We start from the raw sequence: 25,860 nt of genomic DNA, 5'->3' as shown, positions 1-25,860 counted from the left end.
GGTTTTTAGCTCAGGTCACAATCTCATGGTTGTGGATTGAGCCATGGTCTGGGTTCTGTGCTCAGTGCAGAGTCAGCTTTGGATTCTCTCTCCCTCTTCCTCCTCAAATACATAAATAAACCCTTAAAACAACCAAACAAAGTTTCATTTTAAGTCATCTCTGTGCCTCATGTGGAGCTCAAACTTACATCCCTGAGCTTAAGAGTGGCACGCTCTCCCGAATGAGCCAGCCAGGCGCCCCAACCCCCAAAAAACAACTTTGGTATTGGGAAGTTTCATTAGGAGAAAAGTGTTGGGCAACATTTCCTAGAACTCACACATGGTAGGGAGGGGACACACTGAAATGGCAGTGAGACACCAGGACACAAGTCGTACACATGCCCACAGACTAGATATGATGCACATGACATCCACTGTGAGCTCTCAATCTGTATTTGTTGAAGATACTAAATGAGAAAGGAAAGTTTATTTGGTGGCAGAGACACGAAAACATTGAACCTCACTAGTTGACACTGAGGTGCGAAACAAATCCATAGCCCTTCCCTTCTTCCCCCACCAATATTGCTCAAAGCTGGCAAGGACATGATAAAACTGGGCATCTGCACTGGCAGCATATGAACCAAGGAAGATCTTTTGGAAACCATGCTGGCAACGTAAACCAGGAGCCTGACCTGCAACCCCATAAAGTGAACAGAAGACCTGAGGGGGCTGTTAGGGAGAAGTGGCCACACCCTTCCTTGAGCAGGTAAGGAAAACAAGGTGTGTTGTATGAATGAAGACTGGTGTCACCCAGCCCTTCCCCTGCTGCAGTGTGAGCTGCCTCCTTCACTGTGTTTCTCTCAATACTTTCTGCTGACTGTCCAAACAAGTGTTTACCTGTTCCCACGTGTTAAACGTAGGAGCCTGACAATCGTGGGTCTGGGAGGTATTGCAAATGGTTAAGCCACCAGCACAAACAGAAATGAGATGGTGGGGTACAAGGTGACCCCCACTAGCCCAGGGCCGGCCAAAGCAGCAGCACCTGTCAACAGGTGTACACAGGAGGCAGTGAGGGCTGCAGGAGGCCCCGCAGGTAGGAGTGCACAGTCCCCTGCACACCGCCTCCTGAAGCTCCTCCAGCTCCCTCCCTAACATCCGTGCCTAGGGACATCCTGTGTCCTGTGATGCGGAGCAATCACCTACCATCAAAACACATCTGCCTCTCCATTCTGCAGGTTACACCTACCTTTCCTTAAGTGGGAAACTCAATAAAATCGAATGCGGTTTTCTCTCCTCTACGGAGGAGACCCGTACCCCCCAACGGCGACCCTCCACCGTCAGGTAGAAGCACGCGGGGCTCCGGGGTCCCTGGCAGCGCAGACCTGCCCACAAGTCAGAACCATCGCGGGGGCTCATCTCCAGGCTGCACGTGCACCTGCCCTCAAGTCCCCGGGGGCGGGGGCAAAGGTCAGGATGAGGGAAGGGCTCGCTGTGCCCGCTTACACAGGGCCCCGGGGACAGAACTCCGGGGAACGAGTCCCTCAAGGGCGTCGTCCCGAAAGACGGAAAACAACCCCCGTCTCTCCGAGCTGGGACGCCACCCAGGACGGACTGGCAAGTGTTCAGGGAAGGCCGACGGCGGCCCAGGATGGGCAAGGAAAAGTAACCTGTTACTCGGAACCAAAGCCCAGGACACCCGTCCTTTTGGGGCGGCCGCGGCCCGAGACTCCCGCGGCCGCCGCTGCCGGTCGCCCCCTGACAACCTCGACCTGCCCCCGGGGGCCCGCTAGCCCGCGGACTCGGGAGGCTACCGCCGCAGGTGAGGTCGGTGGTCGCGCCCCCCGGCCCACACCCGGGAGGCGGGCAGGGCCGTCCCAGCCCCCGACCCCGCGCCCCTGGGACCGGCCCCGGCCCCCGGGCGGCGGCGACCGCGGGCGGAGGGCCGGGCCGAGGGGCCGCGCGCACTCACCGTTCGCTGCCCCGGGCGCCTGCGGGGCCGTCCTTTCTCCGGACCGAGTCCGCGGGCCCCGCCGCCCCGCCGCCGCTTGCGGTCGCTAGCCGGCCCCCGGCGCCGCGGCCGCCCCCGGCCCCATGGCCGCCCCCCGCCCCACGGCCGCCGGGACCGCGGCGCCGGCCCGCCGAGCAGCAATGCAGCCAGTGCGCACGCGCGTCCCGCCCCACGCATGCGCCCCGCCCGCGCCCCGCCTCGCGCACGCGCTCCGCTCCGCACATGCGCCGCGCCCCAGGCACAGGGATCCGCCCGCAAGGACCCGGGGCCGGAGGCTGGGGCCCAGGGGGCCGGGGAGCCGGGGCAAGGGGCGGGAGTTTCCCGGCAGGTTGGTTCTCTGCTGCCGCGACTCCGAAGGCGGCCGCCGAGAAGAACCTTGGTCCGCACTCACCCCGCAAGTTGGAGGCGCGTCCGTGGGTCCGCCCCCTGCCCCTGCCCCCGTCCGCCCCCGCTCGCCTGCATCGCGGGCGGGGTGTGCTGGCTCCGGGTCCCCTCGAGTGGCGGCAGCACCCGCTTAGGATTCCACAACCGACGGGCTGTGAATCTGCTTAGAAGGCGCCACCACAGGGGCGCTGCGCCTTGGATGTCAAAGGGGGCCCCTCCAGATGACCTGCCATACCCCCCCCCCCCAGAGGACCCAGAGAGGAGAGAGGAAAGGGACCAGGGACATGGTGCCCACTTTATAGCTTCCGGTGGGGCCGCAGGCTGCCCCAGGCCACGCAGCAGTCGAGTGTCCCAACAGGGTGCCAGGCTCCTGGGACAGGGCACTGTTGGGCGGTGCCCACCGTTGTTCCCCGGTACACTCAGGTTCCCCCCACCTTGTGTGGAGCGGCGCCCTCTGCAGCAGCCTGGCTGCCGCGTTTCCACTGCCCCGGTACCTGCTGTGGTCAGTCTTCTCGGGTGGGGTCTCCCGGCCCTGTGTCCAGAGACTTGAAACACAGGTGGGCAGAAGACAGGACATGTCTTAGTGCTTTCCTGGGACAACTGGGCAGTGGATCACCAAGAGTGAGTAGAAAGGGGGGCAAAGCTGTCAGGACTTTGGGGGGATTTCTCAACCTCTGGGGATTTCTCAACTTCCCCGTCTGGTTATTTTGGAAACCCAACCACTTCTCTAAAGTGACAGCCAGCCACACCCACAGAAGCCTTTTGAGCTGTGTATTTTGGATATGATCATGAACAGAATAACACAAATGCTTGATCCAGCACTTAACCATGTTCCAGGCACTGGGCCAAACCTCCCAAGATCCTTCTAGAGCAGGAAGTCTAAAGAGAAGGCATCAAGGCAGGAGAGCCTGTCTCCTAAGTAGCCAAGGTCACACAGCAGGCCACTTCCTGTGTGCCTCTGTCTAAAGGGAACTTGTGCAGGTGTGGTAGTAATGGAAAGCCTCCGTCCACCCTAGACCTCAAGACTTCAGGCAGGAGTGCTTCCCCATTTCAGAGATGAGAACACAGGGCTTCCTCAGCTGAGCAGATTGTGCAATTTCTCCCAGCAGGCTCTGGTCCCACCAGATCCCCAAGGGCTGACCAGCAATAATAGAAGCCAATGCTGGGAAGGGTTCCTTCAGGCATCCAGAAGGTTCCTAGAGGAGGTGTTGCTTAAACTGAGTCCAAAGGTGGAGTAGGAATAAGCCAGACTTGATGGGGAGAGGGCAGGACCAGCAGCAGGGACAAAGGCCAGTGTGGGGGATGGGTGCAGGGCAGACTTGTTTGGGCTGGGCGGAGGGTTATGCCTCAGAGGATCTCAGGTAACCTTTCCCAGCACTAGTATTTGTTTCCTTGTATTTTTCTGAAATGTGACTTGTGACTCCTGTTTTGAGCCTCAGATTCCTAAAACCTAGATGCACTGTCTTCTGAAGGTTGAATGATGGGGGACAGCAGAGTGGGTGGGTTAGGTGGCAGAAGGAAGCTTGGGCTATGGAAGGTGGAGCCAGAGGCTGCCTGCTCAGAGGTGGACTCATTCAGGTAGGGTGGTGGTCCTAGATTCTGAGTGCAGCCTGCGAGGCGGCTCTAGGATGGAAGGGGTTCCCCTCAGAGTCCTGCTCCCAGCTCATAGGGAAGTTGGCCTCAACTGTGCCTGGCAGGGGTGAGAGGGGGGTGAACAGAGGCTGCCCAGCATTGAGAAGGGGAAGTGGCCTGGAGCCTGGGTGACAGGGGTGGCACGGAGGGGCCAAGGCTTCTTGTGAAGGAGGGGGGCGTCTTGGGGTGTGCAGAAGTCATCTCATCCATCCCCCAGCCTCAGCCCTCTAGCCAGCACGTGAGGACAAGTCCAGCCCCTCTTGCCCTGGCCTTACCTACTCCTCCCCATGGGCCAGGGTCTAGAATTGCCAATGTGGCAGCGTCCTGTTTGCAGCGGGGCAGCCCCTGTTCTTGCAGGCCCGCTAAGTGCCAGGCACACGGCTCAGCAGGGAACAAGACCTTGGAGTAAACTGTAAGCCACTCACCAGGATAGCCAGTGAAGGGGCATGAACTGCCAGCAGCTAGGAGCTCCTGTGAGGCATAGGCAGTGCCAGCCTGGGCTGGGGGGATCTGGCACCTGCACACAGGGGACTCAGTGGATTCTCACAAGGCTTCTAGGAAGCAAGTGTTCTTCTCTGCATGGTGTGCAGGGTACAGACAGGCCAAGTGACCTGCAGTGAGGTCATCAGGGGCACAGTCTGGCCTTGGCTCTGGAAAGAGCTTTGACTGGACTCATGGAGCAGGCAGGTGTGAGAGTAGACTGAAGCACTAGAAAGAGGGAGACCCTGCCTGGATATAGCACACCCCGTGGGGCAGCCCCAGGGCTAGTGTGGCCAGGTTGAGGGTCAGGTGCTGTAGGAGGCAGCAGGAGAACCTGGTATCCATTTGGGGCGCAACACTGGGTAGGAGGGGACAGGCCCCAAGAAGTCAGAGAGGCCTCAATTGGAGTCCAGCCTCCACGGGCTCTGTATGAAGACAGAACAGTGGACCTGAAGCAGGTGTGCCCCCAAGGGCAGGGCCATGACTAGAACAGGAGGGTCAGAAGTTGCACGGGCAATCAGAGGAAGACAAGGGAGCAGGTTAGGCATCATGGAGGGGACACTTGGCACAGAGCAAGACGTCACTTCCCAGGACTGTCCAAGCAGCAGAGGCCAAGTGCTAAAGGGTCCACCTAGTTCATGCAAGCTTGAGTTTTCCACCTGAAGGTTGAGAAGGAGCACAGTCCACCCTGTAGTACAGGGGTCCCTTTCTAGACGCCCCTACTGGTGCCTGTTTCTAGTGACTGCTTTGCTGAGAAAGTGGGACAGTAATCTCAGCCAGCAGAGGACAGCACTATGCAGTGGCCATGTCAGTCTAGGGGCACAGGAGACGGAACAAGAAGACATTTGGGGACGACCAGCCGTGGGCTGAGGTCCCATTTTACCCCATGCCCACTTTGTGTCCATCCTAGGGTGTGCCCCTGGGCAGGCTTACTTGCCTCCTCCTGCTTTCTCATCCGAGGAGAACCTCCCTCCCGAGGACTCAGCTGTCAGCTCCAGGGGCACCTCAGATGCTCTCTGGCATTTTGTAAGACAGCTGACAGTATCTTTGAGGAAGCCGTGGGGGAGGAGGTTGAAGCCAGGCAAACTCACCATTCAGGCTACGGGGGGTCTCTAAGGCACCCCTGATCCTAACAGAAATGCACAATAGGCCCCCCGCTGCTCCATCTTACTGGCAATTGGAGAACAGAGCCTGAAGTGGGAGTATTTCCCATGGAGAGCAGTCTTCACTAAGTACCAGCATTTAACCCAGGAGAACTACTAAGTTACTTGGATAGCCTGAGAGAATAAGGAAGGGACAGGGCCTGGGTGGGGGTCCTTTAGCACACCCCTCTAACTTCTCACACTATGGTGGCAGCTGCTCACTTTTCTTCCAAGCTGCAATTCTGTTTACTCAGACTGAGATAAAAACTTTAGTCAGAAGGCAATTGTGTCTCTGAAGTAACATCCTCAGACATCTTACAGAGAAAGGGGAAGCAAGGGCCTCAGGCCCAGAAGACGAGACTGGAGGGATGGTCACTTGGGGACACTCCACACACCCTGGGCAGTGGCCTGGCAGGAGGCGGAGAGGGCATGGTTTGGTGGTGGTAGAACTGCTGGGCCCCCGCTAAGGGCCCAACCCTCCTTTCACGGATTCTTGGTGATGGAGATGAAAGACATGGCAGAGAAGCGAGCAGCCATGGCACCACCCACACAACCAGATCAAGCTGATGTCACCGAGCAGGGTGGCCGGGGAGGATGGCTGTCGTCACGAACCCAAACAGCCTGGCAAACAAGCAGCCACACCAAAGTCCCTCATGTCAAACTGCTTTATTACATCTTAAATAACAGTACAGTTTAATATAGTATCTATCTTGCATCCAGCCTCCTTGCAATACACTGACTTTAAAATTAAATACAAACAGTGAAGGGCACAGGGTGCAGAGAGCTCTACAGAGGTGTCGATGGAAAGGAAGGAGGGCTCGTGTTTATTCTCTCTGCCAGATCCAGGCCTACTGCATGTCACAGCACAGTTCTGTACAGGATGCTGCAGAAACAGAACAGAGAGAAGCCACCACTGCTGCTGTGGAGTGGGCTCGGGTACAGGGAGGCAGCCCATGGCACTGCCGTCCAAACACTGCTGCCGGACACTGGCCTCCAGTGGGACCAAGGAGGTCTGTGTGTTAGAGGATGATCTGCCTCAGATGCAAAAGGCTGGTTCTATGGCAGAGACAGGCCATGAGGAATTTATAGAGGAAGGCCAGGGTCTCCATCCCCTGCGCCCACCCCCACCCACGAATCCAACAACGTTCATTTGGAACAGGGCTTTTTTTTTTTTCTTTTTTTTTTTTAAAGAAAGAAAGAAACAGTGACTAATCCCGCTGCCCAAGCGTGTAGCGCTGCTGGCTGCACTGCTTCCGACACTTGTGCACAGAATAGCAGCAGTGAGTGGACAGAGCCGCAGTGGTTACAACTGTAAAGAGGTTATTTCTTAAAAGAAAAAGAACATCTAAGGACTGAGTCCTATATGCGCTTTTGAGCATTTCTACAGCATGCGATTCTAAGAGTAAACCCACCCAATATGGCAAACGATCAAATTTTTTAAAATTTAACTTAGAAAGTTTGAGATCATTATTTTCAAAACATTGATTTGTACATTGTTTCATACACAAATAATTGACTGACTATCCAAGCACAGGACGGGCGCCTCTCTGGAAAACAGAGGTTCCTGACGGTGGGGGCAGGGCGCAGGGTAGTGTTAGGCTATTATTACGAACTTCCCTCTGACTTCACAAGGAAACCCAAGGCGAGATTAAGAACTGAACTGAGAAGGCAGGGAGGACAGGTCAGGGAGCAGACGGTGCCTAATCTGAGTTTACTATTCATCACGCATTCAAGACCATCCATAGCATGTGCTTGGTTCCTTTCCTTATTAGCATCTTCCTTTCTATGTCATGTTTGTGCGTAACAATTATGTGACACGAGACAAAAAAAAAAACCAAAAAAACAAGGGACTCAATTTACATCATTAACAATTTCAGAGAGGCTGCACCAGACCCTCTTCCTCTGTGTAACTACTGAATGTAAAGGAATAGATTTTAAAAAGGAAATATGAATGTTTTGCAAAATCCTGTTACAAACACAACCTGAAATTTAGAACCAATTACAAGATAAAATCCTCAACTTGTTTTGCATGAACAGCACAAAATAGGGTCACTGACCTAGAATTCAAATGAACTAGTGAAAAGGTGTGTCTGCCTCACAATTACACTCAAGTTTACCTTCTGGTTAGCACGTTTATTATAGTTTTTCCTTTTAAATTCATCCAAGACAAAAAAGGAAACAAAGACAATGGTCCCGGGAGGAATGCACAATTTGTTTGAGTTTACAGCACAGAGGTTCTTCTCTTCGTGGGAATTGTGCTCTTGATTTCAGCAATAAGTGAAGGAAAAGGTCTTGCCCTTTTGAAGTTCTGAGGGGGTGCAGGGCGTCCACGTTAGTAGGGGTGGATTGGAAATGCTATCACTGTAACGCTTCAAGGTTGGAATGATCTTCCAGTCGCCACGACGTCTACCTGCTGTTTTAAACAGAGTTTAAAGAAATATAAAAAGAAGACCTGAAGTCAGTGCTCCTGGCTCTTCCTACCGCCCTGCCCGTCTGCCGCTGAGGGCACATTTCAGGTGGATGCACTACAATTCCAAATCTACAGCAAAATTAATCTAGCAACTGTCAGCCCCTCTGTGCTGTGAGAAGTACACAGAGTTGCATGCAGGGAGGGCGCCTGCACTGTTGTGTTACCTGTCAGCGTTAGTTCCAGATCTTGAGGAAGCTATCCCAGGACCCCGTCGCCACGGCCATCCCATCGTCAGTCACCCCCAGGCAGCTGACACGGTTGTCATGCCCAGCCAAGACACCTGAGAGCAAATGACAGGCCCGTCACTCCTGGACCCAGTGGAGCCCCACTCAGCAGTGATGTGGTGATGCTATGCAGGGCTGGGTGGCAGGGTCACACGCAGAAAGGAAAGCCCTGAACCCCGAGGCCCAGAGCCTGCAATGCCTCTATGGCAATAAATGACGTTAGGAGGAAGGAAAGCCACGCTCATCTAAGGCAAGTAAGGCTCAATAGAGTCCTCTATTGAAATAATGTGAAGGCACCTATAGCCAGGGGAAGTATTCAAACAAAATAAAGATAAATTGGGGCACCCAGTAAGGTTGTTATTAAGACAGCATGATGACAAGGAACAGACACAATAAAAAGACACAAAACACACAGTGAATGACTCAGGGCCTCTTGCACCAACTCCCGAGTATCCTCATGATAGTAAGAAGCTTAAATAAGGAGCAATGGGTGGCTCAGGAAGTTGAGCATCCAACTCTTGATTTCCACTCAGGTCATGATCTGAAGGTGGTGAGATTGAGCCCTGCATCCAGCTCTATGCTCAATGTGGTATCTGTTTAAGATTCTCTCTCCCATGGGACGCCTGGGTGGCTCAGTGGTTGAGCATCTGCCTTCAGCTCAAGGCATGATCCTGGAGTCCCGGGACCGAGTCCCACATTGGCCCCAGGCAGGGGCCTGTTTCTTCCTCTGCCTATGTCTCTGCCCCCGCCCCCACCTCTCTGTCTCATGAATAAATAAAATCTTAAAAAAAAGAAAAAAGACTCTCCCTTTCCCTCTGCACCTCCCATTCATGCTCTCTCTAAAATAAATGAATCTTGGGATCCCTGGGTGGCGCAGCGGTTTGGCGCCTGCCTTTGGCCCAGGGCGCGATCCTGGAGACCCGGGATCGAATCCCACATCAGGCTCCCGGTGCATGGAGCCTGCTTCTCCCTCTGCCTGTGTCTCTGCCTCTCTCTCTCTCTCTCTCTCTCTGTGTGTGACTATCATAAATAAATAAAAAAAAATTAAAAAAATAAAATAAAATAAATGAATCTTAAAAAAAAAAAAAATTCCAACCATTCCAATCTCAGGGCAATTATAACCAATTTTCATTTGGGTTCTTCATTTGTTTATAATCCCTAAAGCCTAGCACAGGGCACAAAACACAGAGGGCTGGTACAGATGCAAGAGGGAGAGGGCCAATGGGATGTTACACAGTAACCCCATGCTGACCTCAGAGTGAGATAAGCCTCCTGCTGATACTCAGCATCTGTGCTTAGATAATTATCACTCAGGACACTCCACATCCATCCAGAAGAAGCTGATGGCTAATTTCAGAGGACCCTTGTCCATTTCCTATACTATTTAGTGTCACAGCTGAGTAAAGAGACAGCCTCAGCCAGATGCAACAGTAACCTCTGCTGTGGCACCATGACCAAGGAACTATCAGGGCAGAGACAGTGGGAGCAAGGGGTCTGCGAGAAGGAGCAGGGGGAGCAAAGGGTAAGCTCAGCCCACGGTGGGAAAAGATGCATCAAAAAGTGGGAGGTCAGATGAGAACCCTAGAAGATCCCAAGCCACACTCCCCTTCTTCCCCTTGCCAAAATTAACAGAGTTGAAAGATTCTGAAAGTACCAGTTCAATTCAGTTACCTAATATGTTTAATGCAGGAAGTTTTTCATCTTTTGTGCAACTTGTGTTTTATTTTTTTTAGGATTTTATTTATTCATTTGCAAGAGACCGAGAGAGAACACAAGCATGAGTTGGGGGAGGAGCAAAGGGAGAGGAAGCCCAGACTCCCCACTGAGCAGGGAGCCCGAAGTGGGACTCAATCCCAGGACCCTGAGATCATGACATGAGCTTAAGGCAGACACTTCACCAACTGAGCCACCCAGGCGTCCCTATTATTTTTTTTTAAGATTTAATTTATGGGGTACCTTGGTAGCTCAGTTAAGTGTCTGACTTTTGGTTTTGTCTCAGGTCATGACCTCAGGGTCATGAGATTGAGCTCCATGTCTGGCTCCACACTCAGTGGGTAAGCCTGCTCCTCCCTCGCTTTCTCTCTAAAACAAATAAATCTTGGGACACCTGGATGGCTCAGTGGTTGAGTGTCTGTCTATCTTTGTCTCAGGTTGTGATTCTGGGGCCCTGGGATTGAGTCCTGCATCAGGCTCCCCATGAGGAACCTGCTTCTGACTCTCTCTCTCTCTGTGTCTCTCCTGAATAAATAAATAAAATCTTTTTTAAAAAATTAAAATTAAATTTAAAAATCTTTAAAAATATATATTTTATTTTAAATTCACCCAACAGGGATCCCTGGGTGGCGCAGCAGTTTGGCGCCTGCCTTTGGCCCAGGGCGCGATCCTGGAGACCCAGGATCGAGTCCCACGTCGGGCTCCCGGTGCATGGAGCCTGCTTCTCCCTCTGCCTATGTCTCTGCCAATCTCTCTCTCTCTCTCTGTGTGACTATCATAAATAAATAAAAATTAAAAAAAAAAAAAAAGATAAATTCACCCAACATGGGGCTTGAACTAACAACTCTGAGATCAAGAGTTGCACACTTCACCAACTGAGTCAGCCGGGCACTCCTGTACAAGCTGTGTTTTAATGCTTTAAAACTTTACAACCACAACTTGCCCTTTATGTGTGAACTTCAGACTTTGTACTTCACTGGGCACACCACAGTTCTACTGCATACAGCCAGAGGGGAGAGAAAGCAAGGCAACAGTCTCAAACACCCAGCAGTTCACTCTGTCCTGCGCACTGTGGCTGTGTGTACTGTACACAGTCCGTGTAGGGAGAGCTTCTGGTCCTAAAAAAGCCCACATAAGCCTGAGTAAGAATACCCTGGCCTGTCACCCATCTCTCTGCTGGGGCACGCCACGGTGCAGGCAGGTGTACTTGGGCTCGGCACATGTTTCTTAGCAGCATGATGGGCTACAAACCTAAACATTTCAGCCTTGGTGCATTATGGTCATCCTGAAAGGTGTCACCCAGGAGAAGTGCCCAGTAGGCCCAGGAAGGCCCAACAAGTACCTACCTGCTCTGTCGGCCTTGAGTGCATCCCACACATTGCAGTTGAAGTCATCGTACCCTGCGAGGAGGAGGCGCCCGCTCTTGGAGAAAGACACCGAGGTGATCCCACAGATGATATTGTCATGGGAGTAAGTCATGAGCTCCTGGTCTGCACGAAGGTCGAACAGCCTGCAGGTGGCATCATCTGAACCAGTGGCAAATGCATTGCCATTTGGAAAGAACTAGAAAGCAAGTCAAGAGAGTATGCAAATGTACAAAGAGAAGTACCGGAAACAGGCCTGCCCAACAGCAGGGCTGCTGCTGGCACAGGAGGGAAAGGTCAGCAAGGACTGGGCTCTAGCAGACGCAGAGGGGGTTGGAGTGGCAGCTGCCCAGGTACCTGGAAGTGAGGGCATTGGTACTGGGGCAGACATAGCCACTGTCCTCCCAAAAGAGAAGACTTCATTTCATGATTAACTATTTTCCAAGAAGCAGGAAGAGCCTGGTTACCCCTGAGGGCAACGAGCAGCCAGATTAGCCTTGTGGAGAAGGGACCCCCAGACCCAACCAACCAGATACCATGCTTCACATCTCACAAAACCCCTTTCACATCATCGGCTATGCCCCAACCACTGGGCTGAGGGCATAAGGTTCCTGCTCAAAACTCAGCCTCTGCTTCCTGTTCCTAAGAGGCTGTATTGCCTTGTTTGCCAAGGCAAACGAGAGGGAAGCCAAGGTACCAATCACTGGATTGCCCCTGCACACAACAGGCTCAATGCCAATGTCTGTGAGATGAACGAGTTAACACAGAATTAGCTGGCTTCACAAGGACAGACCATATCACACTTTTCTATAAAGAGTTTTTGTAAAGTAGGTTATAGTTGATAGAAAAAAAACAGAACATCTAACCCTGAAAACATTTTATGACTTAATGGTGTGTTCTGCAGCACACAATCTAACTTGCAAACAGCTGGAAAAGGACCCCGACTCACACAGATGGCATTGATGTCGGACTCGTGGCCAGTGAAAGTTTGCCGGCACATCCCTTCTCGCACATCCCAGAGTTTGGCTGAAGCATCACAAGCACCAGAGACAAACAGTCTGGTGTCGGGAGCGAGTGAAAGGCTCATAACATCCCCAGTGTGTCCAGTGAACGTGGTTGTCTGCTGGCCGGTCTCGATGTCCCACAGAGCACTATAGCAGGAACACAGGACAAACAGTCATCTAACTTTGTCAGACAACCAGTCATGTGACTAACACTCCTTCAAACCACCCAGGACCACAGTAAACCTCCGCACTTTTTTTCCTGACAAATCTAAATTTGTAATGTGACTTTGTTTAGAAAAGAAGCCAAAGCAAACAAAATACAGATTAGAATGTGGCCCCAGGGTTTGGAGCAATGGTTATCTCTATGTCAACTTAAACACCTGCAAAGAGGGAGCCAGTGACCTGTACTCTGTGTGGGCTTGCCAGGAGCAACAGGGAGCTGCTGGAGGTACCCCCAATGGGGCAGAGAATGTGAATCTACTGCTGCCAGTATCAATGCCAGAAGCTAGGACAGAGACAACACCAGCAACGCTGAGGTCCCATGGCTCCTCCCTGGAGCAACAGACAGGAGATGGCTAATGTGCCATGGTGGCAGCCCTGACTTTGGTGCGCCCCGCAGCTGTCAGTGTGAGCAGCTACTTGAGAGCTGCAAAAGTAAGATGTGGACAGTGCTTCAACCCTAGGAAGCACCAGCACTGAACACTGCTCTGCTCATTCCAGCCTCCCAGGAAATCTGGTTGAAATGCAAATCCAGTCACATGGTTTACTGGATACCATGCAGGGGTTTCCGTGCCAGGGACTGGGGGACTATGGGGAAGAAATAAGATGTGCCTACGACTCTGAAAAACACTTTTTTTTTTTTTTGTTTTTGTTTTTTTTTTGAAAAACACTTATTTGTAAGTGAAAAAGCTTTAAAAAGTATTTTCTAGGGGCACCTGGGTGGCTCAGTTCATTAGGTGTCTTCGGCTCAGGTCATGACCTCAGGTCCTGCATTAGGCTCCCAGGAGCAGGGAGCTTGATCTTTAAAAATATATATCTTCTAATACAGAAATTCTTCCTAAAATTGATGTAGATTATAAACCTTTTATGAACTTATACAATTTATATGAAGAGAACACGGTATAACAGGAAAGGCTGGATATGGGAGTCAGGACCTGGTGCAGGGCAGGTCTCCACATCATGCCTCAGAGACCAGAAAAGCTTTCAAGGACAGCTTGAATCTAAAATGACTCATAAAATACCTATTGGAACCAAACAATGTAAAAACCCTTAAGTCAAACTTCTAGCCTTAGCAGATGGCTTACTCTTTTATTTTTTAAAGATTGTATTTATTTATTGGAGACAGAGCAACCATGATTGGGGTGAATTGCAGAAGCAGAGGGAGAAACAGACCCCCCTCTGAGTAGGGAGCCTGACGTGGCGCTCGATCCCAGGACCCTGAGATCATGACCCGACCCCAAGGAAGAAGCCTAAGGGACTGAGCTGCCCAGGTGCCCCTGGGCTTTTAAACAGGAAACTAGGGGATCCCTGGGTGGCTCAGCGGTTTGGCGCCTGCCTTTGGCCCAGGGCGCGATCCTGGAGTTCCGGGATCGAGTCCCGCGTCAGGCTCCCGGCATGGAGCCTGCTTCTCCCTCTGCCTGTGTCTCTGCCTCTCTCTCTGTCTATCATGAATAAATAAATTTTAAAAAATAAATAAATAAATAAACAGGAAACTATTAAGAATGTGTTCTACATCCAAAACCAACCAACCAATCAACCACCCATCTGATCATTTAAATTGTATGCTCTGGTGACACAAATGAAAATTCTAGAGATTCTTTAAGTGGGCTTCTAACTCTAAGTGAGGTAACAGCTCAAACTCAGGAATTCTGACACAGTCAACTTGAAACAATAAGCCCTGCTCCTCAGCCCTGCTCAGTGTCCACATGGCACAGTGCTAAGAGGGGATGGAAACACACCCACTCCCCTCCGCCCCTCAAAGGGCTGCTGAGTGTCACCCAGCCAGGGAGTGTGTGCTGGGGAAAGAAAAGCAGGCACTTCTAGTACAGTTGCAGCTTCAATGTCCCTGAGTCAGTCCTTCCTTGTTCCAAATTAAACTCTGAGCTTTAAAATCTACACAGTACCATGAACTCCATATCACTCACACACTTGTGTTTGATGCCTCACAGACACTTCATCTTAAAAAAAAATTGGCCTAATTAATGTCAAGAATCTTATTTCCTACACATCCAAGGCAGGCAGTATGAGAAAGGCATGGCGCTCGGATGCTCACCAAGTGGTGTCCCCAGAGCTGGTGACGATCTGATTGTCATCCAGGAAGCGGCAGCAGGACAGATAACCTGGAAAACAAACAAAGATGATGACCCTGACCTGATTCTGAGGTCCTGTAAATAGAAACACACACTGGCAGAATGATTACACCTCAAAGTCCTACATGAAGGTGAAGACTGTTGCCTCATCAGGGACCCCTGGCCCTGGTATCCCACTCAGTAATAAATAAAGAAAGTAGCGAAGCCCTCAGGGCATTGGCTGATAGCACACAGGGCAGGGGGTGGTGGTGGTGGTGGTGGTGGTAGACAACAGGGCAAAAGGCAGGCAGTGAGCAGAGTAGCCCACACACTGGCAGACACTGAGCAGGTACAAGAATTCCTTCCATCTCTGCTCCTCTGATCCATATGTGGGGACAATAGGTTCCCTTCCCACTCAGACACCCACTCATCCCACAAGAACTTAACCCTGGCACCTGGAACACATAGCAATTAGGAATGCTTCTTTCCCTCCTGGAGCCCACACTCCAGTAGGGAGAGAAAGTGTGTGAAGGAAGGGGAGAGAAATACCTGCAGAGGCCTCCTGAACTCTCCAGGAAGACATAGCCAGAGCTGCGATTGGGGTGCCAAGCAGAGCAGTACAGTTGTTTTCTACAGGACACTCTAACAGGCAAGTTGGCGAGGAAATGGCTAAGTGTTGCCTGAGCACCCAACCTGCCAAGCGTGTGGGAGGTGAGGCAGAGCTGTGGAGCTGGGATGTAGAGGGTAGGAGGTACTGAAATTCCTAACTTTGATCAGCTTTTGGTATGAGGAAAAGTGAAACAGAAAACCAATTCTGCAGTACCTACACATTATGGTTTCTAATTAGTTAAGCTTTGTTTAGTAGTTTATAGTTTTGTTCTACTATGAGTGCCCTTAAGGACTAGAAATGCAGGGTAAACAAATCTAACCCCAAAAGGAGTGTGCCCAATGGGCTGGCCAGGATGGTACCAGAGCTGTCCCCACCCCAGCTGGCCAGGCAGTCAGAAGGAAGGTGCAGCAGCACTTGCCACTCTTGCAAAGATGAAACACCCTTGTAAGGTATGCCCTGAAACCTTTCTTCTCAGTCCACACGAGAGCCATGTATGATGTTGTGCAAACCAGTAAAATAAACAAAATACAAAGAAGAAAGCTACAGAAGAGTTCTGGTATGTAAAGTAAATATTTGGAGATGATAATTTTTAAATATTAGCCATGTGTCTAAAAAATGATGTATGGTCAAATACTTCCCAGAGCCCATGTCACGTCAATCCACAGGGACATTAAGGACCCCAGCAGTGAATCAATGTCCAGCTGGGTGAGGAGTGGCCTTTGCTGAAATCGCCTGATGACAAAGTCACACTGTGCACCTGACCCATGGCCCCCACCACACGGCATGCCTCTCCAAAAACAGCATTTGCTTTTTGGTGCATTCTTATATTGTTCAAGTCAGCTCAAACTCCCCTCCTTTCCAGAAGTTGGCACTGCATGTCCAGCCCCATCTAGTGAGGTACCCAGTGGACCCTCCACTGACCCTTACTCTGTACCATCATAGCCTCTGCTTGACTGAGGAGTGCAGGGAAGGTGGGATAGAGTCATGGAGACTCCAGCACCAGCAGTGTCTCCAGCAGGGCCAGGCAGGACACACGTACGCCAATGGCCCAAAGAAACATGACCTCCGGATGCTTGGGTGGCTCAGAGGTTCAGAATCTGCCTTTGGCTCAGGGCATGATTCTGGGGTCCTGGGATTGAGTCCTGCATCGGGCTCCCCGCAGGGAGCCTGCTTCTCCCTCTACCTAAGTCTCAGTCTCTTTCTTTCTGTCTCTCATGAATAAATAAATAAAATCTTTAAAAAAAAGAAAGAAAAAAATATGAGCTCCAAGACAGTGTCTGTCCACCTCATGTATCATGCAGGTTGTGGTCTAGCCAGGCAGAGCACATGAACGTCCCACCTCCAGGACCAGAGATGGCATGCTGACACATCAGCTCCACCGCTGGTAAAGTCAGGTGGACTCTGTGGAGCCTCAGATGATCAGCAAGTGTCAGGTAAGCTTAAGGGCCAGGAAGATCATGGGAAATTATTACATTTACAAAACAACGTATGGCCCCAGACAGTCATGGAAACTCTCCACACTAAGACCCCTCAGGTGAAGAGAACGCACAAGACAATGTCCCCTCTCTGGGTCCTAAAGGTCTGCTGGCAGCACAAACAGTGCTCATGCAGACAGGGGTGGGAGGCACTGCTGGGGAAGGTGGCTTTTACATTCATTCCCTGTCTGTAGTTGGAGCTTTCAAAATACATACACAAATATTTTAATTAAAGTCAGGGTTGGGATCCCTGGGTGGCGCAGCGGTTTGGCGCCTGCCTTTGGCCCGGGGCGTGATCCTGGAGACCCTGGATCGACTCCCACGTCGGGCTCCCTGCATGGAGCCTGCTTCTGTCTCTGCCTGTGTCTCTGCCTCTCTCTCTCTCTCTCTCTCTCTCTCTGTATGACTATCATAAATAAATTAAAAATTATTTAAAAAAAAAAAAAAAGTCAGGGTTGCCTGATCACAATCTTGTAACTTACTTCTTGGTCCTCTTTGAATTTTATACATTGAGAGACCAAAAAAAAAAAAAAAAAAGCCACATAGATACTATATATATATACATACCTGTATTTTTTTAGATATTACATTGTCTGCTTATTTTTTAAGATTTTATTTATTTATTCATGAGAGACGGTGGGGGCGGGTAGACATAGACAGAGGGAGAAACAGGCTCCTCGCAGGGAGCCCGATGTGGGACTCGATCCCGGACCCCAGGCGGGAATCACACCCTGAGCCACACACACCAGACGCTCAACCACGGAGCCACCCAGGCGTCCTAGCCAGATATTATGCTTTTTTATAACGTTTTATTCTTCCATAAAGAAAAAGTAGAAACCTAACTTTTAAATAGGGCTAACACACAAGTATTGCGCATCAGTGTTCAAGAGCACTGTGATGGTGCCCATCTAATACAAACACTGGGTCATCTGGCCTATGAGCATGGCAGATGGTACGGCGACAACAGTCTCAGAAGGGCCCAACAGCGCTCCCTATGGGGACCAGGACAGCCTCACAGGAGCCATCTGGCTGAACATAGTGGCTTCAGAATGTGGGCTTTGAGGGGGCATCTGAGTGGCTCAGTAGGTTAGTGATCGACTCTTAATTTTGGCTTAGGTCACAATCTCAGGGTAAGAAGGCTCTATGTTGGGCAGGGAGTCTGCTCCTCACTTTTGCTCCCCCCAGTCTCACTCCTCCTTTTTTTTTTTTTTTTAAAGATTTTATTTATTCATGAGAGACAGAGACAGAGACAGAGAGGTAGAGGCACAGGCAGAGGAAGAAGCAGGCTCCATGCAGGGAGCTGGATGTGGGACTCGATCCTGGGACTCTAGGATCACGCCCTGTGCCAAAGGCAGGTACTAAACCACTAAGCCACCCAGGCAACCCTTGTTCTCTCTTTCAAAAACAAACAAACAAACAAACAAACAAAAGAATAGGGGGCAGCCCAGGTGGCTCAGCGGCATTCTCTGAGGAATCGCAGCCTCTTCTTGAACTGGGGATGGTCTCAGGGAACTGTTGGGAAGATCACAGCTGTCTGTGCACTCAAAAAGTTTTAACAATCAGTGGCAGTGACCATCTTTGTTAATGAAGAATGAATAAATTACCTGGAGGGCTGTCCAGGTAATTTTTTGCATATACATGTGTATATGTGTGTAGGGTGGGGTTACCTCGGGTGAAGAAGGCCCCCCACCAGAGGTGTGTGTGTGTTTGTGTGTATGTGCGGGGGTTTGCCTCAGGTAAAGAGAACCCCCTCCCCAGGTCTGAGTGTGCTACAGAGTGTGCTACACAGTGGCCAGCCAGTGGTGCTGCTGTCCTTTGGGAGCTTAGAGAGCATCTGGGAATACAGACCCCCAACAGACATGGGTGCCAGGTCCAGAGATGCAAGGGCACAAGGGTGTCCCTGTGCACCTCACAGAGACCATGGGTGACAGTAACAGGACATGCTAGGGAACAGCCTTGTCCAGAGACAGGAGGCTTGAAATGAGGCAGTACAGAGAGTAGGTACTTGGGTCAAGGACCATGGGGGGAGACCCAGGGGTTTTGTCTGTTGAGGCCTGGAGGACAGAGGCAGGATGTCCTGACAGAGTATGTTGCCTGCTTGGGAATCTGTTGCCAGAGGAGCAAATACACTTACTTCTGCATGTGGAGAAGCTACTGACCCAAAGAGAGCAAAGCCAAGAGTACCAATGTGGGTAGAAGAGTGACTCACATGGCCTGCCAAGACCAAAAGGCCCAGCTAAGCAAACTTCTCCCAAGAAAATGGCTATAAGCTGAGGGGTCATTCATCCATAAGAATGTTCACACTACGGACAAACTGAAGACTGCAGACATCCAGCAACAGAGACGCATCAGCACCCAAGGGACTCTCAACTCTTTAGAAACATCATAGTTCTGGGTGAGACTATAGATTAAAAACACAAAAGAAGAGAATTTAAAGTTATTTTCCCAAATTTTCATAGTGAGCACATTGGTGGTTTCAGCCAGCCTACCCCTAGAAAGCACCAATGCACCAAACTGGGTGCCTGGGCTAAGTCAGAGTTGCAGTCGGACACACAAGGCCCCATCGCGGGTGGCCACCAAGCAGGTACTTGTGCAGCATCCGATGCAGCTTCTGTTCTGGGAGGGATTACAGTTCAGCCCAGAGATAGAGGGAAAGCCAGCTGCCCCACACTCTGGTGCACATGGCAGCCAGAGAGCAAAGACAGTGAGAAAACACTGTTCAAGTAGTTTGGTTAAAACGGGGTAAATACATGATGAAGTAACCTAAAGATGTGAGAGTGAGGAAATACCAAAGAAGGGATTTATTAAGAGTTAGGAGAGCTTAGGAGCGCCAGTGTGACTTAGTCGGTGAAGCATCTGACTCTTGATTTAGGCTCAGGTGGTGATCTCAGGGCTGTGGGATCAAGCCCCGCATCAGTCTCTGTACCAGGTATGGAGCCTACCTGGGATTCTCCCTCGCTCCTTGGTCCCTCCCCACCCCTTCTCTAAAATAAATGAGTTAAGAGAGTTTATAAAGCATTAATGGCACTAGATGGAATCAGATGAAAACATAAGCAACCTAGAAACACCTTCAGATGCATTCACAAGGCTGTGTGACCTCGTGCTCTCAAAACTCAGGGTTTTGGGCAGTTTGCCATCATCCTTCCAGGATGGTATGAAATCTGGATCCAGGTAGTCAATCCAGGAGGCTGGATGGGGTGGGTGTGGGACCCAGTGTGGCCCATGGCAGGCATAGCCAGGACTTGTGGCAACCCTAGGAAGAGGCTCCTTCTGTGTATGGCTACTGAGCAGGCAGAGAGGTGGCAAGGGGGCCATCCAGAAGGCAGCCAAGGGGCAAGCAGCACACATTCCAGACAGGACCATGAGCCCCTGCACCCAGCCAGGCATCAGGCAGCCAGGCTCCCCAGGAATGGTCCATGAGATTATTTAGTGAACAGTGAGACCTGACTTTCCCAGACTGTAACACTAACACACACACACACACACACACACACACACACCCTAAAGCATGTGTCCTGTTAAATCTAACTAACTGCCAATGAAGTGGGTGCCAAAGAGCAACCGTATTATAACCCCTGGAGCAGAATTATGGGGAGACATCTTTCCCCCTATAGCCAAGTGTGCTGCAGTATGCCAGAAAAACAAGCGATTAGCAGACAATGTGTCCAGTTCACTGTGCTTTCACATGAGTGTAAAATATTCAGCTTCAGATTATAGGAACAAACTATCCCTAGAAAATGAAGTTGCCACCACAGCTGGTTTGGCAGGAATGATAGGCAGTCATTGAGCAACATACCACAGTTGTATACCCAGAAAAACTCTGGCTAAACTCTTATCAAAATGTTTATACCTCTGTGGCCATCTTGAGCAGATGATCCTGGGAAGGCAGTGTGTCCACACTGCAATGAGACATTGAGGAAGGAAGGTACCTTTATGAGCAAGTGTCAATTCTTTCCTTGTTAGCATGAAGGGACCTGCTCTGAGAATAGGTCTGTGACACCAGGTCTGACACTTCCATCAGATGTGAGTCCTCAGTGAGTTCCTCATTTCTTAAATATAGGGATTTCCACCAAAACAGCAGTCAGAAAGTTGTACTCTGTATGTAATACATTTATACTAGTGATAATAAACATCCCATCTCAATTACTGTGAATTCAGTCCATTAGCCATTTCCAGAGGGCATCCTTTACTCTGTAAGACAGAGCAGCACCTGAGGGTTCCTCTCTGAAGTACTGCCAAAGAACTTCCAAACCCTGGGTAGCTGTTTATTCCATATGGGCCCTTACATCCCATGGAAACAACAGCAGGACACAACTGATTACCAAGAGCCTTATCCCTGAAGCTGAGTGCCTAGGATTCCTGTCCCAGGGCTATCAAACATGACTAGGAAGGATTCAGTACACCTGATAATGGCACTCACAGGCCTATTTAGTGTAACTGCATTTCTAAGATTATATAAGAAAATGTCCCTACCATGGCTTAAACACGAGTTCTCAAGCTAATGCTCAGGCCAGAGAGACGTATAAGTGATGAACGGACATTCAGGCCTGAGACAAGACAAAGATAGCAACCCTCAAATGTGTGGAACCCTTTAACAGTTCACACCTTAACCCTCTGACTAAAACAAGACTATTTTAAGCTTATGAAATTGTAACCTTTATTGACTTGAAGCTGAAAATTATGTATCATGTCTGAAGAAAGTAACACTCTTTTAAGAGCCAAACTGTGTTGTGTGTGTGTGTGTGTTTTTTTTTAAGATTTTATTTATTCATGAGACACAGAGAGAGAGAGAGGTAGAGACACAGGCAGAGGAGAACAGGCTCCATGCAGGGAGCCCAACATGGAACGTGATCCTGGGACTCCAGGATCACACCCTGAGCCGAAGGCAGATGCTCAACTGCTGAGCCACCCAGGTGTTCCCCAAATGTTTTTAAGAAACCACTCAACTCCCAGGAAGTAAAATTTTATGACATATGAAGGAAACAAAAATTTCAAAAACACTAATTTCCTCTAATACTAATTTTGTTTTTTGTTTTGATAAGTGCAGTGTTAAAAACCTAAAGTCTTAATTAAAAATGGAATCAATGTATTGAATCTGATTATAAATCAACAATTGATAAACATTAAGAATGTATGTGTGTTGGAAGTTCATCAACGTGGTAACAAAGTGGTTTATGAAGTGTGCTCATTGGATAGAATCACCCTGCTTGCAAGGACCATGAAGATATAGTCTACCCCAGCTTCTGGCAGGGGGGTAGCAGTTCTATCCACAGGAGCCAATTTCCCACAGAAAATAACTATGAGCTCTGGATAAACATAAAAACAAATAGGAGCACATGGTTAGGTCATTCAGTTAAATAAGTAGCTCTTAATCTCAGGATCATGAGGAGTTTGAGCTTCATGTTGGGTTTGAGACTGCTTAAAAATGAAATCCTTAACACAAAAAACAAACATCTAAAGACACAGGAAAGAGAAACAGACAAAATGAAGGGAAGCCTATACTTGGGAAAAAAAAGAAAAGTACTGAGTTTGTTTTTATGGCAGGTCCCCATCTGAGACACCACATGGGTAAGACCTTCTTGAATCGCCAGCAGACAGATTTGCGGGCAACCACAGTCAGAAAGTGAAAGAGAACCTAGAAAGGAGAAAGCCACAGAAAAGGAGACTTCAGTCATGCACCTAAGTGCTCGAAGCTTACATGTGAACCACACAAAGAGCAGGCTCCACATGACCTGGCTGATGGGAAAAGGACAGACGTGGCTTCTGTGGCTGCCTGAAAGGACACAGCATGGCCATGTCAGAGCACAAGAACACAGTCTCTGCAACACAACACTTCACAATAACCAGGGGATAGTTCAAAATTACTGATCGTACTAAGAGGAAGTGTCACCCCCTACTGAAGAGAAAAGAGTCACCAACACCAACCTCTAGAGGGATTAGCTGCTGAAATGGCAGACAAAAATTCTCAAGGCAGCTCTCGTAACTATAATGAAGGATACCAAATATATATGTAATAAATAACAAGACAGGAAATCTCAACAGAAACGTTAACAAATATGTTTTTAAAAAGCAAACAAAATCCTAGAATCTAAAAACAGAACATCTGACATATACAGGTTCCTCAGTGGTCAGAGTATTGGGGGTGACAGAAGTCACATAAGCCCAAGGACAGATCTGTAGAAGAGGGAGACTACAGGAAAAGGTGGAGAGCCACAGGAACCCACAGAACCAAAGGAAAACCCACACACTGCAGTGCAAAATGAGGGGAGGCTACAGAACAGAAAATATATTTGAGGACATGGCCTAAAATGTCCTCAATTTAGTAAAAGACAAAACTTTACAAATTCAAGATGTTGAAGCATAATAAATACAAAAAAATTTTTAAAGTGCTAAAAGAAAAAATGTCAACCCCAGAAATCAAAATATCCAGCAAAAATACCATTCAAAAATGAAGGAAAACAGGAGCACCCGGCTAGCTCAGTCCATGGAGCACCCAACACTTCATCTCAGGGTTGTGAGTTCAAGCTCCATGTTGGGTGTAGAATTTACTTAAATAAAATAAAGGGGCGCCTGGGTGGCTCAGTGGTTGAGCATCTGCCTTCAGCTCAGGGTGTGATCCCGGGGTCCTGGGATCAAGTCCTGCATCAGGCTCTCCCCACAGGGAGCCTGCTTCTCCCTCTGCTGTGCCTCTCATGAATTAAATACATAAAATCTTTAAAAATAATAACAATAAAGTAAAATAAAAACTTAAAAAAAAAAAAAAAACTTTGGCGTCCCTGGGTGGTTCAGTTGGTCGAGTGTCCAACTCTTGGTTTCTTGTTCAGATCATGACCTCAGGGTGTGAGACTGAGCCCAGCGTTGGGCTCTGTGCTGGGTGTGGAGTCTCATTAAGATTCTCTCTCCCTCTGACCCTCCCTGTTTGTGCTCTCTCTCATTCTTTAAAAAAAAAAAAAAAGAACTTTTAAGAATGAGGAAGGGTAGGAATGCCTGGGTGGCTCAACGGTTGAGTGTCTGGCTTTGGCTCCAGGATTGAGTCCTGCATCTGGCTCCCTCCCTGTGAGAAGCCTGCTTCTCCCTCTGCCTATGTCTCGCCTCCCTCCCTCCCTCTATGTCTCTCATGAATAAATACATAAAATTAAAAAAAAAAAAAAAAAGAATGAGGAAGGGCATAAAAATAGACCTTTCCAGCTGCAAGACTCTACTATTTTATATGAATTGATACAATATTAACTGAGTGGACCGTGAAAAGTTATGAATGTACATTGTAATCCCTAGATAAACCACTAGAAATTAATGCAAAAAGGAAACCAAACGAGCCAGCAGATAAACTCAACTAGTATTCTAAGAATTTAGGTTAGTAAACTAACCCAAAGGAAGGCAGGGAAGCAAAGCAAGTGGTGACACGACAGAGCTAAATCCAACTGTATGCACGTCACATGAAACAGGAATGAACCAATACCACTGACAGGCAGAACCCTTTAGAATGGATAAAAGGCAAGACCCAATTATATGCTGTCATAAGGAACCCTACTTACAAAGATACAGTTATGTTGAAAGAAAATGGATGGAAAAAAAAACATGAAAACAACAGAAATCAGGCATGCCTCTATTGACATCAAATAAAGTAGACTTACAACAAAAAATATTAATCATATTCTGAGAGGAAAAGGGGCAGTTCATCATGTTAAGAGGAACAATTCATCAGGAAGACATGACACCCATAAATGTATATGCTCTATTAACAGAACTCAAAACATATGAAGCAAAAATTGCCAAAATTAAAGGAAGAAAGTATTAAATCCATAATCAGGGCCCTTAACATCTACTGCCAGCAGTTCACAGAGATGAAGTTTTGGGAGATGTGAACAGGATCAAAAGTCTGGCTTGAATGAACACACCTGGAACATTGCCCAGCAACTGCAAAACAGACCTGGTTTCCTAGTGTATGTGACATGCTCATCTTGACAGACTATCTGCTCCATTAAATACAAGTCTCAACAAACTGAAAAGACTCGACACAGAATATATTCTCTGAACATAATAGAATTCAATTATAAATAAGTTATTTAAGGAATAAATAAATAAAAACTCCAGGTACTTGAAAATTAAACTTCATACTTCTAAATAACCCATGAATCAAAGAAATAATCAAAAGGGTATTAAAAATACTTCAAGCTGAATGATAATACAGTTAAAGCCCTGTTCAAAGAGAAATTTATAGCTTTAAGTGCTACTATTTGAAAAGGAAAGGTCTAAGATTCCACCTTAAGAAGCTAGAAAATCAAGAAGAAAGCAAACCCAAAGCAAGCAGAGGGTGGGATAATGCAGGGCAGAAATGAATGAAATACAGGGAGCATATCTTTTTTTTTTTTTAAGACTTTATTTATTCATGAGAGACGGACAGAGAGAGAGAGAGAGGCAGAGACACAGGCAGAGGGAGAAGCAGGCTCCATGCAGGGAGCCCGATGTGGGACTCGATCCCAGGACTACAGGATCAAGGAGGGCTGAAGGCAGGTGCTAAACCGCTGAGCCACCCAGGGATCCCCCCAGGGAACGTATCTTTTTTTTTTTTTTTAATTTTTTATTTATTTATTTATGATAGTCACAGAGAGATTGAGAGAGAGGCAGAGACACAGGCAGAGGGAGAAGCAGGCTCCATGCACCGGGAGCCCGACGTGGGATTCGATCCCGGGTCTCCGGGATCGCGCCCTGGGCCGAAGGCAGGCGCCAAACCGCTGCGCCACCCAGGGATCCCGGAACGTATCTTTAAAAAGGATAACTGTATGATCTAATGGTGGTGGCCAGAGGGGAGGGTGAAGAGGGAGGGAGGAAACAGATAAACAGGGTTAAGCACACTTATTGTGGCGAACGCTGAGAGATGTATACAAATGTTAAATGATTATACCTGAAACTCTATTATATTACACACCTAAAACTAACAGAATACCATATGCTAGTTATACTTTAATACAAACAAAAAAAATATCACACAAATTAAAAAAAAAGGGACCATGCACATATTATCTGGCTAAAATTAATTTAACAGAAGGCTTAACTAGAGTCAAAAGTAGTATTATTCATTACTTT

General features: G+C 48.8%; 2 protein-coding genes across 5 annotated transcripts in view; both read right to left on the bottom strand.

Moving 5' to 3' along the window:
- The window catches only part of NADK (NAD kinase), a 30,418-nt gene extending 27,406 nt beyond the window's left edge, over window positions 1–3,012 (bottom strand). Inside the window, exon 1 of one of the 2 annotated variants that reach the window (XM_072820077.1) lies at window positions 2,866–3,012. In XM_072820077.1, coding sequence (XP_072676178.1) covers window positions 2,866–2,948 — 83 coding nt within the window. In that variant the 5' untranslated portion in view covers window positions 2,949–3,012. Of the gene's footprint in view, window positions 1–1,948; window positions 2,085–2,865 lie in introns of those variants that run through there. The other variant, XM_072820079.1, reaches the window with a different exon arrangement.
- Window positions 3,013–6,276: 3,264 nt separating this feature from the next.
- Window positions 6,277–25,860, bottom strand: part of GNB1 (G protein subunit beta 1) — a 101,332-nt gene continuing 81,748 nt past the window's right edge. For all 3 annotated transcript variants that reach the window (XM_072820074.1, XM_072820076.1, XM_072820075.1), the window contains 5 exons: window positions 14,673–14,739; window positions 12,346–12,547; window positions 11,379–11,595; window positions 8,260–8,375; window positions 6,277–8,038 (listed from right to left, as the gene is read on the bottom strand). In XM_072820074.1, coding sequence (XP_072676175.1) covers window positions 8,269–8,375; window positions 11,379–11,595; window positions 12,346–12,547; window positions 14,673–14,739 — 593 coding nt within the window. In that variant the 3' untranslated portion in view covers window positions 6,277–8,038; window positions 8,260–8,268. The remainder of the gene's footprint in view (window positions 8,039–8,259; window positions 8,376–11,378; window positions 11,596–12,345; window positions 12,548–14,672; window positions 14,740–25,860) is intronic.

This window comes from Canis lupus, chromosome 3 (genome assembly GCF_048164855.1).
Source record: "Canis lupus baileyi chromosome 3, mCanLup2.hap1, whole genome shotgun sequence".
Lineage (NCBI taxonomy): Eukaryota > Metazoa > Chordata > Mammalia > Carnivora > Canidae > Canis > Canis lupus.
This window is presented reverse-complemented; position numbering and strand designations above follow the sequence as displayed.